A 19,586-nucleotide genomic window follows, 5' to 3' on the forward strand; every position below is an offset into this window, starting at 1 on the left:
AGGGCAATTATTTTGATGGCAATGCCAACTGAATTGGAGGCTAGGCAGTGTTTCTGCACCAATGTAAAAATTACAGATCACTCGCAAACCTGCTACTGGTGCCAAGTCAAGGTGTCAGGCATGAGCTGGTCTTGAACCAGTGCTCTGAGAGTTCTGAAGCCTCTGAGGAATTTTATTATAGCCAGTTCATTATTCATTTTGTCATATGTTGCATGTGTATATTGGGGTTTCTATGTGTGGATTGGTCCAAAGGACCAGTCTATCTTAACTGGGCATGTCTATCACCATTGGTTCTCTGCTCCTGTGCACCAGGATTATTCCCTGTTCCTGGTTTCCTGATGTTCTGCACCAATTTATGTTTTCTTATGTATTCTTGATTCCTTGAACCTTGTGATTCCTTATCTTGCCTGCTTTATTTTACACTGATTGAAAAGAAAAGTGGGGGGCACATGATGTCGGGATACTGAACGGACATGCCTCTAGGTAGCTCCGGGCCTCGCCGACATATTTTACTTTTAAAACCTGCCAAAACCCATCGGCGGTGTGCTCCACTCCGAGGATTTGCTAGCCCTCGCTTTGCCGCGTCTAATCCCCAATTTTCAACCCACACGGAGCGTTTAGATGGCAGCGAAGGCATCCCGTTCCGCGAAGGAGCGACCGTGGGTGCAGGACAGCAAGATGGCAGAGGCGCAAGAGGCACCTGTTTTTACACTGGAAGCGGCCACGGTACAAGAACTTACACGTTCACTCACGCTTGTCATGGAGGATAAATTAGCCACTATCCATACCATTATGGAGGGCATTAAGGAGAGCTTGGATTCTCAGGCCGGCAGGCTTCAGAGAGCTGAGGACTGGATAGCCCAGCAAGAGGACACTGTGGCCAATTTTGAAGAGCGCCTCCGTACCCTGGAGTCAGCCAATAAAGCTATGGCAGAACGCCTCAAGGATCATGAAAACAGGGGCCGGTGCAATAACCTACGCTTTGTGGGGATACCCAACTCCATCAGGGATGTCGACATCCGTCAGTGGCTTGAGGAATGGCTGCCTCGGGCCATCACACTATCTGAGCCTTTGGCGCCCTTTTCTATAGAACGCGCACACCGTTTGGGGACTCGCCGTGATGAGGATCTGCGGCCCAGGCCGGTCATTGCCAGATTCCTTAATTATGCACTAAAGGAAAGCATACTGGCCCAATATCGTCGGGGTAAAGACCTCAATTTACAAGTGGAGGGCTGAAGGGTGCTCATTTTTCAAGATTTTTCCTCCCAGGTCTCCTCGTGGCATCGAGCTATGGCACCATACTGCAATGAACTGTATAAGCGCAACATTCGATTCTCCCTATTGTATCCCACTCGGGCCAGAATGATTTATAATAAAACCACTGCATTCTACAACACGCCGGCTCAGCTGGAGGAGTTCCTTAAGTCTTTACCTGCCATGGCTCCTGGAGATCGTCGCACACCCTGACTAAGACCTAACTTCAGTTTCGGGTAAGCGGCGGATAAGCACCTCGCTCCTGGGAGAGATTGTCTATCTATTGCTCCGCGGACGGCAAGCGTGGCAGTTGCCCTTTCCTGCTGCCTTCTGGTTGTGTTTCTTTTCCTTCTGCGTGCGACCGAACGAGCTTGGGGTCCCTTTTTCTCTCTACAGAGCTGCTAAGTAGATCTTGTCACCATCCCCCTGTGCTGTGGCATTCCAGTTTGCTTATGGACCTGCTGCTTTTCTACTAGGGCCTATGCCAGGGGGCAAACTTTTTGAACCTTCTGCAGTTGCTGCTTGGGAATGGTGAGGACCTGCCTTCCTGTGGCATGCCGGTTGCCGTGCTTCTCCTCCTACGTCTCGCAGGATCATGTTGGTTTATGGACCATGCCTATTTTGTGCCACTAGCCTGCTGCTGAGATTCCCCAGAACCGGTCTTTCTTTCCAGCTTTAGTAATGCAATATGGGGTTCATAATAAAAAAAAAAAGTCATCTAAAAAGTGTCCTAAATGGCTACTTGGACGATCAAAAAGCCTGATCGTCCAAGTACCCATAACCAAAGCTGGTTTTTAGACGTATCTAAAACAGCTTAAGCCTTTCCCCTGTCTCTAAACGCACAGAGAGAAAAGAGGCATGTTTAGAGGAGGGGAAAGGGCGGGAGGTGGGCTGACCTACACCTAGGCATACAACAGGTATAACCAAAACCGTAGGCAGGTTGCCTAGTCAGCACTTATACCTTTTTGACTTAGACGAAGTCAAACCAGGTCTAAGTGCCGAAAAAGGGGCTGCGATCAGTTCAGCGGCCCCAGCAACCTGCCTACCCCTCCACTGCAAGCATTGCCGGGGCCAAGGGGCTTTGGCTCCCTCCTGGCCAGCTCGTACTTGGCGGGGGGGGAGGGGTCGCCGGGGCCAGGAGGGCTTGGGTTCCCTCATGCCCCGATGTTGTGTGTGTGGGGGGGGGGGGGGTTGGGGGGGGGATTCTGTAACCGGTGTTGTTTTTGACAGACACCGGTTACTGAATCCAGCTTTTAGGCAAAGGACTGGCTCCTCCTTCGCCTAAAAGCCCTTGTGTTGGACATTTTGGGCTTATACATTTTTTTGGTTCATTATGGGGTATAAGTGTAGACGTTGTGGGGGTGTACTTGTAGACGTAGTGGTTGGCTGGGCATTTAAACAGCTGAAGGTAGAGGCAGGCCATAATCAAAACAAGGACGTTTGTTTTGGTTATGGACACTTTCCCTGCTTCTGCTTTCCATGTTTAAGGTCTTAGGCCAAAAAGGGACTTAGACGTTTTTTTTTATTATGCCCCTCCACGTGTTTAAAGTCTGTTGTGATGCATACTTGGTGTTCTTTCATTATGTTCTGTGGTTGACTTTGCACCATATTTGGTTTTCTTAGTGTGGGGTTACACTCTGTTTGAGCCTCACAATCTCAGGATGGGTTGCTATCTGTTTTGGTGAGGCTCGGGGCTACATATTTGTACTGTTTTGTTGGGGTTTGGGTTTAGCTGGGGGTTTTCCATGCTACTACAGGGTTTGGGATTTGTGAGGAGGGGGGAAGGGGAAGGAATGCATGTTTGGTATGTATGGGGGGTTGTGCTTGAGGTGTGTATTTTGGCCTCTCTCTGTTGGGGGATTCACAAACAATGGGTTCTGTTGTATTTTTGTCCTCCAAGTGGTTACTGGGAGTATTCTGGAGGGTGGGATATGGCTGGGACATCCCACCCCTATCATCCTATCTGGTGCATGTCTGGTTAATATACTGTGATACTGCTTATATTTTATGATGCATTTGAATGTAAAATGTGAGCGAAGGAGAAGCAAGGGGGAGCGAAGGAGAAGAGAGAAAGAGAGGCAGGGGAGAGACAAGGAAGCAGGAGCAGTTGAAAATACTGTCGGGGCAGCGGCGAGAGTAGCTCCGCCCACCCCCACCGCGTCATCGAAGATCGACCGGGCTCCTCCATAACAGGAGTTGAGTCAGCGGCAGAGAGCAGTGTGAGCGAAGGAGAAGCAAGGGGGAGCGAAGGAGAAGAGAGAAAGAGAGGCAGGGGAGAGACAAGGAAGCAGGAGCAGTTGAAAATACTGTCGGGGCAGCGGCGAGAGTAGCTCCGCCCACCCCCACCGCGTCATCGAAGATCGACCGGGCTCCTCCATAACAGGAGTTGAGTCAGCGGCAGAGAGCAGTGTGAGCGAAGGAGAAGCAAGGGGGAGCGAAGGAGAAGAGAGAAAGAGAGGCAGGGGAGAGACAAGGAAGCAGGAGCAGTTGAAAATACTGTCGGGGCAGCGGCGAGAGTAGCTCCGCCCACCCCCACCGCGTCATCGAAGATCGACCGGGCTCCTCCATAACAGGAGTTGAGTCAGCGGCAGAGAGCAGTGTGAGCGAAGGAGAAGCAAGGGGGAGCGAAGGAGAAGAGAGAAAGAGAGGCAGGGGAGAGACAAGGAAGCAGGAGCAGTTGAAAATACTGTTGGGGCAGCGGCGAGAGTAGCTCCGCCCACCCCCACCGCGTCATCGAAGATCGACCGGGCTCCTCCATAACAGGAGTTGAGTCAGCGGCAGAGAGCAGTGTGAGCGAAGGAGAAGCAAGGGGGAGCGAAGGAGAAGAGAGAAAGAGAGGCGCCTTAGCGAGCGCCTTTGCGAAGGGCCTCAAGAAGGGCCAAGTCTTTCACACAAGGTTACTGAGGAGGCATCAAGCAGGCAGAGAGAGAGAGGGGACTCCAGCAGTAGGCAGAGAGAGCAAGAGAAGACACCAGCAGCAAGTAGAGAAAGAGAGAGACAGAGGACACCAGCAGCAGGCAGAGAGAGAGAGGACACCAGCAACGGGTAGAGAGAGAGAGAGGACACCAATGGAAGCAGAGGGAAACCAGAAGATGAGCTTTCCAGTGTTCTGCACGGACTGTCATATGTATGACTACCTCCCCTCGGGGAGACAGTCATATGTATGCGGTCGGTGTCAGGAGCTGAAAAGCTTGAAGAAGGAAGTCAAGCGACTGGAGGACAAGATACAGGAACTAGAAGGACTTTACACCATGGAGGACCCAATCAAGACAGCTGAAGTCTTCACGAGAGAGAGACACATTGAGGAGGAAGTCAGGGAACTCGAGAAATTCATTGAGGAAGCATACAGGGAGAGGGTGGAAGAGAACGAACTTCGTATGAAAGAAGAAGTCACCCCGACACCAACATGGAAGGGGGAGCAAGAAGCAGGTGACCACATAGAAGAGACCCACAGAAGAATACCGCACGAGGGAGAAGAATTGGCTAGTCGATGCCCAGAAGAAGAGAGAGTGAAGCACGCTGAGGACATTGACCTGAGACCGAAACGAAAATTGAAGAAGGGAAAGTCAACGATCCTGGTGGGAGACTCGATACTGAGGCATGTGGACAGCCACATAGCAGGAGGGAGAGAGGATCGACTGGTGACCTGCCTCCCAGGAGCGAGAACCAAGGACATCGTGGACAAAATTGGGATGATCTTGGATGGAGCGGAGACGGAAGAGACCGCAGTAATGATCCACATTGGGACGAATGATGTCAGCAAGAGAGACTACAGAAGAGGCACGCTGATAGAACAGTTCAAGATTCTGGGAAGGAAGCTGAAGATGAGGGCCCAGAAGATAGTATTCTCAGAGATCCTACCGGTACCGAGGGCAGATGTGAAAAGGCAGGAAGAACTACAATCAATAAATGCGTGGATGAGGAGATGGTGTGAGGAAGAAGGATTCCTCTTCGTGAGAAACTGGACAACGTTCTGGGGCAAGAGCAAGCTCTACAGGAGAGATGGACTGCACTTGAGCACGGCGGGAACAAGACTTCTAGCAAACAACGTCAAGAGAGGAATAGAACAGGCTTTAAACTAAGAGAAAGGGGAAAGCCGACAGTCGACCTAGCGTCGATGATTCGGAAGAAGGTATCCCGTGAAGATACTGAGGGGAAAAAAGGCAGGGAAGAAACAAGAGACAAATTACAGGAGTCAACTAACCCAGAAGAGGAGGTTAGAAAGATTGTAGCAAAAGAGAAGACACCAAAGACCGAAGCACAGGGAAAAGAAATGAAGACGACAAAATGCCAGGATCTAAACTGCATATATACTAATGCAAGGAGTTTAAGTAACAAAATGGGGGAACTAGAAGCCATGGCCAATGCGGAGGACATAGACATCATTGGAATCTCTGAAACGTGGTGGAATGAGGAAAACAAATGGGATACAGCACTGCCGGGGTACAAGCTCTATCGCCGGGATAGGTCAGGTCAGAAAGGAGGAGGAATAGCCCTATACGTAAAAGAAAGCATACAATCGACAAGAATGGACACAGCGGAGATGATCAATAAACTGGAATCGCTATGGGTTAAAATACCGGGTAGGAAAGGGCATGAAATAAAGATGGGCCTATACTATCGTCCACCCGGGCAAACCGGAGATAGCGATAAAGAAATGGATGCCGAGATGAAGCGAGAATGCAAAAGCGGTTACACAGTTGTTATGGGAGACTTCAACTATCCTGGGATAGACTGGAGTCTTGGAAGCTCAAGATGCGCTAGGGAGACAGAATTCCTGGAGGCTATACAAGATTGCTTCATGGAGCAGCTTGTTAGAGAACCGACGAGAGGAAATGCCACTCTGGATTTAATCCTAAATGGACTAAGGGGACCTGCAAAGGAAGTGGAAGTAGTGGGACCGTTGGGAAACAGTGATCATAATATGATCAAGTTCAAGGTTGAAGTAGGCATACCGAACGGAAAGAGAACCATAGCGACATCTTTCAACTTCAGGAAAGGAAACTATGAAGCAATGAGGGAAATGGTAAGGAAGAAACTTAGGAACACTTCCAAAAAATGGCAAACAGTAGAACATGCCTGGTCTTTTTTCAAAGACACGGTGAGCGAGGCACAAAATCTGCACATCCCCAGATTCAGAAAGGGGTGCAAAAAGGGTCGAACAAAAGACCCAGTATGGATGACAAAAATAGTGAAGGAAGCGATAGGCAATAAGAAAAATTCATTCAGGAAATGGAAAAAGGACAAAACTGAAGGGAACCATAAGGAGCACAGGAAGTATCAAAAAGAATGTCACCGTGTGGTTCGAAAAGCCAAAAGAGAGTATGAAGAGAGGCTAGCCAGGGAGGCACGAAATTTCAAACCGTTCTTCAGATATGTTAAAGGGAAACAGCCAGCTAGGGAGGAGGTGGGACCGCTGGACGAAGGAGACAGGAAGGGAGCGGTGAAGGAGGAGAAAGAAGTCGCAGAAAGACTCAACATGTTCTTCTCGTCTGTATTTACAAACGAAGACACAACCAACATACCGGAACCTGAACAAATCTTCAATGGAAATCAAGCAGAAAAATTAACATCCATGGAAGTGAGCCTTGATGATGTACACAGGCAGATAGAAAAACTTAAAACTGACAAATCCCCGGGTCCGGACGGAATCCATCCCAGGGTTCTGAAGGAATTAAAGGAGGAGATAGCGAAACTACTGCAGCAAATTTGCAACCTATCCTTGAAAACAGGCATGATCCCGGAGGATTGGAAGATAGCCAATGTCACGCCCATCTTTAAAAAGGGATCAAGAGGTGACCCGGGAAACTACAGACCAGTGAGTTTGACCTCGGTTCCGGGGAAACTGGCGGAAGCACTGATTAAAGAACACATCGATGAACATCTGGAAAGAAACGAACTTTTGAAAACAACCCAACATGGTTTCTGCAGGGGGAGATCGTGCCTAACGAACTTATTGCACTTCTTCGAAGGAATTAACAAACGGATGGACAGAGGAGACCCCATAGACATCATATACCTTGATTTCCAAAAAGCCTTTGACAAGGTGCCTCACGAACGTCTACTCCGGAAACTGAAGAACCATGGAGTGGACGGAGACGTACATAGATGGATCAGAAACTGGTTGGCGGGTAGGAAGCAGAGGGTAGGGGTGAAAGGCCACTACTCGGACTGGATGAGGGTCACGAGTGGTGTTCCGCAGGGCTCAGTGCTCGGGCCGCTGCTATTTAATATATTCATAAATGATCTAGAAACAGGCACGAAGTGTGAGATAATAAAATTTGCGGACGATACAAAACTATTTAGTGGAGCTGGGACTAAAGAGGAATGTGAAGAATTGCAAAGGGACTTGAACAAATTGGGGGAATGGGCGGCGAGATGGCAGATGAAGTTCAACGTTGAGAAATGTAAAGTATTGCATGTTGGAAACAGAAACCCGAGGTACAACTATACGATGGGAGGGATATTATTGAATGAGAGTAACCAAGAAAAGGACTTGGGGGTAATGGTGGACATGACAATGAAGCCGACGGCACAGTGCGCAACAGCCGCTAAGAAAGCAAATAGAATGCTAGGCATAATCAAGAAGGGTATTACAACAAGGACAAAAGAAGTTATCCTGCCATTGTATCGGGCGATGGTGCGCCCGCATCTGGAATACTGCGTCCAATATTGGTCTCCGTACCTTAGGAAGGATATGGCGTTACTCGAGAGGGTTCAGAGGAGAGCGACACGCTTGATAAAAGGGATGGAAAACCTCTCATACGCTGAGAGATTGGAGAAACTGGGTCTCTTTTCCCTGGAGAAGAGGAGACTTAGAGGGGATATGATAGAGACTTATAAGATCATGAAGGGCATAGAGAGAGTAGAGAAGGACAGATTCTTCAAACTTTCGAAAAATAAAAGAACAAGAGGACACTTCGAAAAGTTGAAAGGGGACAGATTTAAAACGAATGCTAGGAAGTTCTTCTTTACCCAACGAGTGGTGGACACCTGGAATGCGCTTCCAGAGGGCGTAATAGGGCAGAGTACAGTACAGGGGTTTAAGAAAGGATTGGACAATTTCCTGCTGGAAAAGGGGATAGAAGGGTATAGATAGAGGATTCTGCACAGGTCCTGGACCTGTTGGGCCGCCGCGTGTGCGGACTGCTGGGCACGATGGACCTCTGGTCTGACCCAGCAGAGGCATTGCTTATGTTCTTATGTTCTTAATCTTTAAATGTAGATGGGATCCATTCCCCAATTAAGCACACTAAATTATTAGCCTACCTTAAAAAGGAACGCACTGATATAGCCTTTTTGCAAGAAACCCACTTGACCCCAACTGAACATTCCAAACTCCGCAGGGAATGGGTAGGTCAGGTAGCCTATGCTTCCTTTACATCACAAAAATGTGGGGTAGCTATACTTATTCATAAAAACATTCCCTTTCACATATATAGACAAATTGCAGATTCTAATGGGTGATTTATAGTACTAATTGGGAAACTGAGGGGTCAACCTTTAGTCTTATGTAATGTATTCGCTCCTCATCTCTATTCCCATGCTTTTTTCTCTACCATGGTGGGCCACTTGGCTCCGCTGTCCCCCCTCCCACTCATTCTGGGCGGGGATTTCAATCTGGTAGCCCACCCCCAATGGGATAACAAGCCTGCTAGACCTGTCCCGAAGGGCCATTTCACTAGAGGAGTGAATTTTCTCTTGAAGGAATTGGGTCTAATAGACACGTGGCGCACTCTACACCCAAATGAACTTGACTTTTCATTCTACTCTTATCCTCACTCCACTTACTCGCGAACTGACTATATTCTGATCTCTGCTTCTCTTTTTCCTCATTTATCTGAGGCCACTATTACTGCTCCCCTAGTCTCTGATCACGCTCTTTTGGGCCTTACTTTGCGGTTTAGCTCCCAGACGGGGGATAGGATTTGGCATATGTCACCCCATCTATATACGGACCTTCATTTTCATACTTTCTTTCGACAGAAATGGGATGATTTTGTATTTCCGAACTCAGTGGAGGACGTAGGCCCCGTTATCTACTGGGAAGCCGCTAAAGCAGTCATCTGGGGACACATACTTGCTTATTCCGCTTCGTTGAAAAAACATCGAGATGGGGAACTTCTCTCGCTATCGCGAGAACTCGCTCTTATGCAGACTCTTCACATTTTCCATCTCGACGATGCCACCAAGAAGGCCATGAGTCTACTCAAATCCAAAATCAATGCTTTATTAGACCAAAGAGCTAGTCGTAACATCTACTGTTATAAATATAAACTTCATCGTTGGGATGACAAAACAGGTCGCCTCCTTGCCAACTTGGTACGCCCCCACAAAGCAAGACACATCATTACTTCCATTCGGGACTCAGCGGGTACCATGCACTCCATCCATCAGGCCATTTCTCAACAGTTTGTGAAATTCTATGAGGCCTTATACTCCACTCAACCATTTGATACTGCTGCGAGCAAAGAGTTATTTCGTGATATTACGCTTCCTTAGCTGTCTGACCACCAACAGGACTTTCTTAATGGTCCCATAACTGGTGAGGGGATCCAGTGGGCCATTAAATCATTAAAATTGGCTAAAGCGCCAGATCCCGACAGGTTCGGCCCTGAGTTTTACAAACCTTTGGACTCCGTGGCCTTATTACCTCTACAAGCATATTTTCAGGGCCTGTGCACTGTCACTCCACTGGGGGACACCCATAACAGGGCTTATGTCATTATTCTTCCTAAGATGGGCCGCCCGCTCAATGCTCTTGGCTCCTACCGGCCCATATTTCTCTTAAATCAAGATATCAAAATCTTAGCCAGCATTCTTGCATCGTGCCTTAACGCCTTCCACCCCATCCTTGGCCATGAAGACCAGGTGGGATTTGTACCGGGCGTCATGCCTCAATGAATCCTTTAAAAGTCCTCGCGGTGTTGCTATCCCCGTACGCCGCAGCTGACAGGGCACTTATTACTAGCCTGGATGTAGAGAAGGCTTTCGACATGGTATCGTGGCCCCATCTTTTTGATACTTTGGATTGCTTTGGCATCTGGGGCGCTTTTGTCAATTGGATCTCTGCTTTATATCATAACCCTCATTCTCAATTATTGGTGAACAGTGGGGTATCCAAACCTTTCCCTCTGGGGAGAGGCACATGTCAGGGCTGCCCCCTTTCACCGCTTCTTTTTCTTCTCTCCCTGGAGCCTCTGGCCATTCAAATTCGTCAAGACCCGGCCTTGGAGGGACTTCGTGTCGGTGGTCAGGAATTTCGCATCAGTATGTTTGCTGACAATATGCTACTTTATGTCAATCATGCTGACTGGACCATGCCCGCCTTAATGGCACTTATCAGGTTTTACGGCAGGTTTTTGGGCCTGAAAATTAACTTCAAAAAACGGAGGCCCTTTTACTGGGCTCTTCCACTACAGAGCCCTGGTGCACAAGGTTTGGAGTTGGCATAGCGCCCGGGAAATTGAAATATCTCGGTATTATGCTTTACCGGGATCCGTGCAAATTGTATGCAGCTAATATCATCGCCACTATCGGGAAAATTAAGACCTTATGTCTCAAATGGCGTTCGCTCCCCTTATCTTTAATGGGTAGGATGGCCCTGGTAAAAATGGTATTATTTCCGAAACTGCTCTATCCCCTGAAAACTATTCCAGTTTGGATATCGCATATGGATGAGTGCCTGTATCAATCAATTATCTGTTCTTTTATCTGGGGAGATAGAGTAGCCTTTTAAGAACAGCAGGAAGGTAGTGTCCCTTCCTGCTGTTCTTAACCCTTAATTGTTTACTCCTATATTAATTAGATTGTATTTCTCTCCTTTCCTAGTGTCTCATTATGCTTGAATAAGTGGTTTTTATCATGTTTAGTAGATTTAGTCCCTTTGTTAGTTACGTATGTTCCCTTTAACTGTGTATTTTTACTGACTTGTACATCGCTTAGAATTTGGAATAGGCGATTAATCAAATTACATAATAAATTTGAAACTTGATTAGTGCTCTTAAATTGACCCAGAGCAGGGACCGGGGGGGCCTCGGTCTGCCAGACCTTCGCATCTACAATGTCGCCGCACTCCTCCAATGGATACATGAACAATTGGTATCCTCCCGTCGATACTCACCCTCGGCCTTGCTTGATGACTGCTGTTATCCCTGGTCCTTTGCATCTGCCACCCATAGGGCTGGAGGAGGAAGTGTGGAGCCCCGCCCTCCTATATATATCCATTCTTGGTCCCACTCCGCAAGGCTTGGCAGTGGTGGAGGCAGGGCTGACTTCCCTTTGTTTCTCCTTTTCTCTCCCTAATCCGCAATCCCGATTTTGTCCCGGGAACGGGAGGGCTGGCGGATCTGTAGGGGTGTTCGGGGCGCGATATTACCCTGGGCACGGCTTTATCTTTGGGTGGGGATCAGTTCCCATCTCTAGCACAAATGAGGGCATCCTGGAGACTCTCACCTGCTCACACCTATACCTACCTCCAAATACATCACTACTATCATACCTTGGTGCGCACATATGGGGAACGATGGGAGTATGGTAAATTAGATCTGATCTTCCTTCCCACCTCCACTCCGGCTAACAAAATTTCCACTTGGTATGGGGCAGGTAGAGCCTGCGCTGGGGAGGAGTGCTTAGCATCTCTGGTGAGGGACTGGTCCACTGAGCTGGGGCTCGAAGTTTCCATCCCTGATATTCATCTTCTCTTTCAGACGCTTTTCCTTCATGTGAAGGCAGTTACTTTGCAAGAGACACAGTTCAAATTGTTGCATAGGTTCTACCTTACCCGCGCTCGAGGGAAGGTCATGGGATTGTGGTCTGATGACATATGTATCAAATGAAAAACCCAGAGGGGCACTTTTTTGCACTCCTTTTTTGAGTGCCCGCAATTGACTTTCTGGGTCTCTTTACAACGCTGCTTGAACTGCTTGCTGCAGGTGGCCATGCCATAGAATTCGCCCGCTTTACTACTTGGGGATGTTCAGGAGATGCAACAACAGGGCTTGACCATGTCCTCTCAGAAATTTGTCCTACATGCCATCCTTTTGGGGAAAAAACTTGTATTGAAATACTGGACCTCGGAGGAGGCCCCTCCTTATACTCTGTGGAGTACCATGATGATACAGCAAGCCCATTATGAGTTGAACACTTACTCATCCCGTCCACAGGAGACCTGGAAACTTTATTGTGCCTTATGGCAGCAGTTTTTGGACACTAACGCTTGACTGTCTGTGTTTGTTCTCTGATGCATCTCCTGATGTGCCAGCTGCAATGCCTGAATTGCATTGGATCAGTCCTTTTGGTTTGACCCAACCCATTTGGAGCGAGCAAGGTCCCTCGGCAGAAAGAGAGTGCGAGTGTGTGTGAGTGTGGGTGTTTGCATGTGACTGGGTATACATCTGTAGCACTGTATGGCTCGTGCCTTTTGGGCATGTGGTACGGTTGTGTGAACTGAATCGTTTGGGGATTCTGTTAGATCTTTTACAAAAAATTGGACGGGGGTCACCGGGTGAGGGGTCATCCTCAGACTCTATTCTCTGGTTTCATTGTTTTTCCTGCTGGATGCATTTTTTGTTCCTGTATGATTTCATGCTAATTCTGTTGCATTGGGATTGTATTGTGTTCGATGATGTACTCACTGTCCAGTTGCCTACTGTCTTAATAAACATGATTTAAAAAAAAAGAAAAGAAAAGTAATGTAATGGATAAACCTTGTTCTATTCCTAATTCAGAGTGCCAGGGGGAAGATATCAACATGGGCTATTGTTAAGAAATATTATTTTACAACTAATTCATGCTATTTTACTACAGGTTCTATTTTATGCAACAAGTTCTACTTACTTATTACTAGGGTTAACAGTAAAAGACGTCTTAATGGTAGTTCTAATTGTTAACTATGTCCCTCAGTCTGTCACTGACAAAGCCTACACAAACAGCTCAGCCTCAGGGAACCTTTCAATAACAGCTGCCCATGTCCCAGGAACCCCTGAACTAGGCCACAATGTGGAAGAAATTTGCTGGGTATGTACCATACCAGCATAAGATGAACAAAATATACATTGTGCAGGGGAAGTAACAAACATTAGATGTAGGTATCAGGCAGGAGGGAGTGGGCATCCCTCCTACAGATTTCGGATGTGTGTGGGGGTGTCCTCAGGTAGGAGGAAGTGGGCATCCTTCCTGCCAATTTTGGGTGTGGGGGAGGGGGTCATTCAGACAGGAGGGAGTGGGCAATCCTCCTGCTTATTGGGGAGGGGGGTTCTTCTGCTCGCCACATCCGGTTGAGCTGATCATGGCAGGGGCATTTCTCCTGATCAATTGAGTTGGCAGGACTCCCCGAAGCCGTGGTTTTGGAGAGTCCTGATGACTCAGCTGATTGGATTCCCCTGCTGAGATCAAGTGACTGAAATGTAGGCCAGGGTTTTCTGGGATTATATTTTAGCCTCTCTCTTTGAGTGAATCGTGCCTACGTAAGTGCTTTAGGCCACCTAATGCCTCTTCTGGCGTTGGCCATGCCTAATTTGGCGTTTAGTAGCCTAAAGTGCCTATGAGGGTGAAATTCCATCCCTTTTTTTTGCCTTGCCATTTTTTGCCATTTCTGATGGCGTTTTCAATTAATTTAGGCATCAGTAGGGCACCTAAATTTAGACGCTGGTTTCAGAATTTCCCCTTAACCTTTAACTCCATTGCCCCAAGTATAAAATAAGTACCTATATATAATACCTATATATAATATGTAACCGCGGAGATCATGTGATGCAGTGAGGAGAGCAGACGTGTGTCCTGCAGCTCCCGGGCCCTCACGCGCACATTCTTTGCCTACTTATCTTTAATCAGCGATTTGCAGCTCTGTGGTTTTCCCTGCATATTGGTCAGCTTATGGACCACTTCGTGTCCAAATCGGGGGCAGTCGATCCAGCAGAATGGCAGCTAAACCCAAAGAAAAAGCGCGGCCGGTGGATGACATAATGGTGGAGGCGGGACTGTCTCATGCGGCAGAGTTCACAGACAATCAACTGAGGCAGCTTACCTCAGCGGTGACGTCTGCTTTGGCCCCGCAGATGGAAAAATTGTCGAGTCAAATGCTGCATTTGGAGACGTTGTTGGAGGACATGGTAACTCGAACCACTGAGTTGGAGACGAGAGTCTCTGCAGCGGAGGATTCTACACAGGCCCTTAGCGACCAACTAACTCGCCTGGAGCAGCCTTTGGAGGCGAGTGAAGAAAAAACGGAAGATTTAGAAAATAGATCTAGACGGGATAACCTTCGGTTTATAGGGGTCCCGGAGACATTGTCTGATCGCCAATTGGGTACCACATTTAAAGATTGGCTTGCCGCTGAATTTCCCTTGCCTGCTGGCATGGGTTCCATTTGCCTGGAATGGATACATCGGGTGGGACGCCCGGAGGCAGAACGGCAGCGGCCCAGAATCGTGGTGGCTAAATTACATAATTATCTTCATAAGGTGAAAATCTTTAAACAATACTGGCTTCAGAGGGATGGTATGATGAAGCACCAATCCGTATTTTCCAAGATTACTCTGTGGCCCTCCAGGTCCGGCGGCGGAAGTTTCAACCCTTATGTGCGGCCTTGGCGGCAAAGCAGATCAGATTTCTGTTTTTATATTCGGAAGTCCTCAAGATTCAAGACAACGGAGTCTGGAAGTCTTTTGTCTCTGTGGAGGACGCACCTTTGGTGACACAACTTACCTGACTGTGTCCGAGGAGTCACCCTTTTCCGGCGGGGTTTTTCTTTGCTTCAGTTCATATTTCAGCATGTAGCAGGAGCTGTGGAGTACAGTGTGCTGGCATTATTGCCAGTCCGTGTGCCTTTTCGGTTCTTTAATATTTCTGTATACTATTAGTGCTTGCTGTGTGTGTGTGTGGGGGGGGGGGGGCTATTGCATTTTGTTGATCTTCTAGGGCTTCACTGGTTGTGGGTCCTGTTGGTGGGTGTGGTTGTATGGGCTATTTGGGGTGGTGGGGGAGTAAGGGGTTGGGTGGGTTTGGTTGGGCTGTTGGGGTGGGGGGAGGTCTAGAGTTCCTGATGGGTATCAGATGTGTTATCTCAGCACACTTTGTTTATCCTTGTTTTGTATATAGGACACATTCCGTGTACTTGTATCTCTTTGGTCTTTTGGCTCTATTATATCCCGGGGGAGGCTGGGCTTCTGGGATTTGATCTCACTGGGTCTCGTTTACATACTTTTCCTGTAGGATATGCTAGGCTCGTCCTTTAGGCTGGTCTCTTGGAACGTAGGGGGCATTACCTCACCTATAAAACAGCAGAAAATAATTGCCACGTTGCAGCGCACTGCTGCTGATTTAATTTGCCTCCAGGAGACCAGGATGACTGATGAGGAGCACTTGAAGCTGAGGCAGTCTTGGGTGGGAGAGGTATACTTTGCCTTACCATGGGGGAGTGGCCATACTCCTGCGCAAATCCTCTCCCATCGGTGTTCAAGTGCTGGAAAAGGACTGGCTGGGTAGATACCTGCTGGTTCGCTTGCAGGTGGGAAATTTACATTACTTGTTGCTAGTAGTCTATGGACCTAATTCAGCAGAAATGCCCTTCTTTCAGAAATTGATTGCCCTTCGTTTTAAATATCCTGCTGAACCACTATTGCTGCTTGGGGATGTTAATTTAGTCATGGACCCCGATATCGATAAATCTTCTAGTCCCTTGACTTCCTTGGGGCCCAGGGGCCTTTTGCTTTCTAATCTTTGCTCTGCTTTGGACTTAGTGGATCCCTGGAGACTGTTACACCCGGAGGTGCGTGATTACACCCATTTGTCCCAGGCCCACGGTTCGTGGTCTCGGCTTGATTACGTCTTAGTTTCTTCTTCTCTATTTCTGCAGGTAACAGCGGCTCGAGTGGGCTCGGTACAGATCTCTATTTACGCTCCTGTTTGGATAGATATTCAATTTGACGCCAGCTTTGCTCGCCCCAGTCATTGGAGATTCCCAGCCTATCTGAGGCATGATGCCGATTTCCAAAAGTTTTTATTGGAGCGGTGGAAGGATTATGTTTTGACTAATGAACAGCATCATGATGATCCACTCTTATTCTGGGAAATGGCTAAGGTTGTTCTCCGGGGTCATATTCTCGCCTACACATGTACACGCGTGCGGAGACTAAATAAGGCTATTATCACCTTGGAGTGCTTCCTAAGAAAGCTCATATTGCTCGACCTTTGGCATCTACCAGGGAACATTACTCATGCAGTGCTCAATTCTCTTACATTCCCGATCACAATGCTGGTCCATTTATCGACGTTACCAATTTCAGCGTTTTGGTAACAAATCGAGAAAGCTGTTGGCTAGAATGGTGGATACTCATGCGGGTAAGAAACCGATTTTGGCTTTGCGCTCCGCGGAAGGAGCAGTCATGTCAAGTACGGATGATATAGTTCGGGTTCTATACGATCTTTCTGCAGCCCAGTATAGCCATCTTTCGGGCCCTCCTGGGGATTTGATTGATGACTATCTCCTTTCGTCGGGCATGCCTCGTTTGCGGGTGGCAGACATCAATCGCCTGAACAGACCGTTGCAGGTGGTAGAATTACAATGTGCCATTCAGTCTAGTAGGGTAAGTACGGCTCCGGGTCCTGATGGCTTCTCAGGGGAATTTTACAGGATGCTGGAATCCCACCTCTGTGGCCCTTTGCTTGCTTATTATAATGGTGCTGTGGTGTAGGGGGCTTTCCCAAGATATGCTAATGACTCTTCCATAGCTTTGCTCCCTAAACCTGGTAAGGCTCCAGATCTTCCCGGATCGTACCGTCTCATCTCACTGATTAATATCGACCTAAAACTTTTCTCTCGGATTTTGGCAGACCGTCTCCTCCCTTTGATCCCGACTTTGATCCATGGGGATCAGGTAAGCTTTGTTCCCGGGAGGAAGTCGGTGCTGAACATTGGTAAAATTGTTTTGGCCCTTGCCCATGCTCAACAGGTTCAAGAGCCTACATTGCTGGTTAGTCTGGATGCGGCTAAGGCATTTGACAACGTTCCGTGGCCTTATCTCTTTCACACTTTGGACTACATCGGGATTTCAGGCTTCTATCGTGCCGCCTTTGCCTCTTTGCACAATGGCCCGACTGCGTCTCTAGTTGTTAATGGTACACTTTCTGACACCTTCCCAATCAGACGTGGAACACGTCAGGGGTGCCCCCTCTCCCCTCTGATTTTTATCCTTACCTTGGAACCTTTATTATGCACCCTTCGTCAATTTGAGGAGGTGAGTGGATTGACCAAAAACGTTGGCTTTTGCAGACGACTTAAATCTCATTCTCACGAATCCGGCTCGCTCTCTTGGGGCAGCCTTGGATCTTATAACAGAATATGGATTCTATTCGGGTTTTACCATTAATTTAGATAAATCGGAGGCTCTGCAATCTCATTCTTCTATCCGTGATTCGTGGGTTGGTGTTTTTCTTTTACAGTGGGCTGATAAAGCCATTAAATATTTGGGAGTATATATCCCCGCTGATCTTTCCACTTTATACGCATCTAATGTATCTCCCTTATTGCATTCTTTGGCAGTTAAATTGCAACTATGGCAGGACTACCCTCTTTCCCTTCTGGGGCGGGTGGCTCTCCTTAATATGATTGTATTTCCCACTTGGCTTTACCTCTTTGAGGTGCTTCCCCTGTATTTGCTCTGTCGGGATGAGAATAACTATATTCGTCTAGTCCGCCGTTTTCAATGGTGGGATCATCGAGCTCGCTTACCCTACTCACAGGTGGTGCGCCCACAGTATAAGGGGGCATGCTTAACCTTCGATATCTTACTATTGGCTGTAGCATGCGTCATATCAATGATTATTTTCGGGGCACATCTGTCTTTTATAATACTCCATTAGAACTAGTGTGCTTTCAACAGGAGCATTTCAGTGCTTACTTTCATTCTGTTCCCTCTGCTTACTCTTCTGATGTGCACCTTTGGGTGTTTGGCCTTCCCCTGAGGAAGGTGTGAAAATGGGAGTGTAAATTTCATGGTATCAGTGCCAGTGAGTCTCCCCTTTTGCCTTTGTGTGGTAATCGTAATTTTCCTCCGGGCATGGAGGGCTCACGGTTCCAACAGTGGGCGGCAAGGGGGTTAACCCTTTAACTTCATCTGGTGTAGGATGACGGCTCCATGCAATCTTTTCAATCATTGTGTCAGATTCATGGCCTAACAGCTGCTGATAGATTTGCTTATATGCAGATTGCAAATTATGTGGCCACTTTGAACAAGACCAACTTGCATTCAGCTCGTCAGGATTTATTGGCTCCCAGATGAAAGTTCCCCTCAAGTTTCATCATAGACACTTGAAGGATGAGACCCCCTTGCCGGACTATGCTACACTCCAAGAAGCTTGGTCTCAGGACTTGAATATTATATCCCGTACTGTAGCCCGTCTACCTGCTTTGAGAAAGTATGTGTATTTTTGGGAAATGCAATATAAACTGTTATTTCGAATATATGTATCACCTTACAGGGCCTACTGTGCTAAATTTTGGCCCACAGCTTCGTGTGATAAATGTGGGCATCTGCCGGCTACATTGGCCACATGTGGTCCTGCCTGGGAATCTTTGGAATGTGACTATACGACCCTCACCTCTCTTGCTTTTTGGATCTTCCCCATCATATCATCCGAGGCCGTCAGGATTGAGTGCCTTCCTTCGGTGGTCTATTTTAAGTGCCTTAATATATATTTTTCTTAAATGGCTGGATACTGATGCTTCTACCACCTTTATGTGGCACTCTCAGATGATTCTCCTGCTGGCCTGGGAGCGCAGAGATGTGCCTGATCTTTCCACCGTGCGGGAGGAGCGTTTCACGGCTATCTGGGAGCTTTTTTGGAATACCCTGACTTCAGTGGCCAGAAGTCGTGTTCTGAACTGCTGATTGTGACTTTTACTGTTCTCATTTGTGTTGCTACTTTCTGTGACTCCGGCCTTGGGGGGGGGGGGGGGTTGGGGGGAGGTGGGGGGATTGTTTTTTACAAAACTGATTGGATGAATCTCGTTACCTGTGTTTTATTATCTGCTCTAATAAAAATCATTTTACCATAATATGTATCCGCTTTGATTGTAACCACATAAAGGCAATATATTAAATCCCATCCCCTACCAAACTAAAACATACAGAAGCCTTCTTCTGCCCAAGGCAGCCCCACATACCTCTTCCTTTACACTGCCAGAGAGCTCCCTCATTTCTGCTCGCTCCTTCTCCATATAGGGGATAAGATACCCAACTGCCTTCTTCATAACCCGGGCCGACTTTATTACCTGAGCCAATAAATCATGGAAAAAGAGAAAAATGATCAATATCACAACATGAATGTGA

General features: G+C 47.6%; 1 protein-coding gene across 4 annotated transcripts in view; it reads right to left on the reverse strand.

Annotated features, from left to right (window-relative positions):
• Positions 1-19,586, reverse strand: part of MTR (5-methyltetrahydrofolate-homocysteine methyltransferase) — an 819,135-nt gene that overhangs the window by 178,673 nt on the left and 620,876 nt on the right. For all 4 annotated transcript variants that reach the window (XM_033935789.1, XM_033935788.1, XM_033935790.1 and 1 more), the window contains one exon: positions 19,421-19,528. In XM_033935789.1, coding sequence (XP_033791680.1) covers positions 19,421-19,528 — 108 coding nt within the window. The remainder of the gene's footprint in view (positions 1-19,420; positions 19,529-19,586) is intronic.

The sequence above is a fragment of the Geotrypetes seraphini genome, chromosome 3 (genome assembly GCF_902459505.1).
Source record: "Geotrypetes seraphini chromosome 3, aGeoSer1.1, whole genome shotgun sequence".
Taxonomy (NCBI): Eukaryota; Metazoa; Chordata; class Amphibia; order Gymnophiona; family Dermophiidae; genus Geotrypetes; species Geotrypetes seraphini.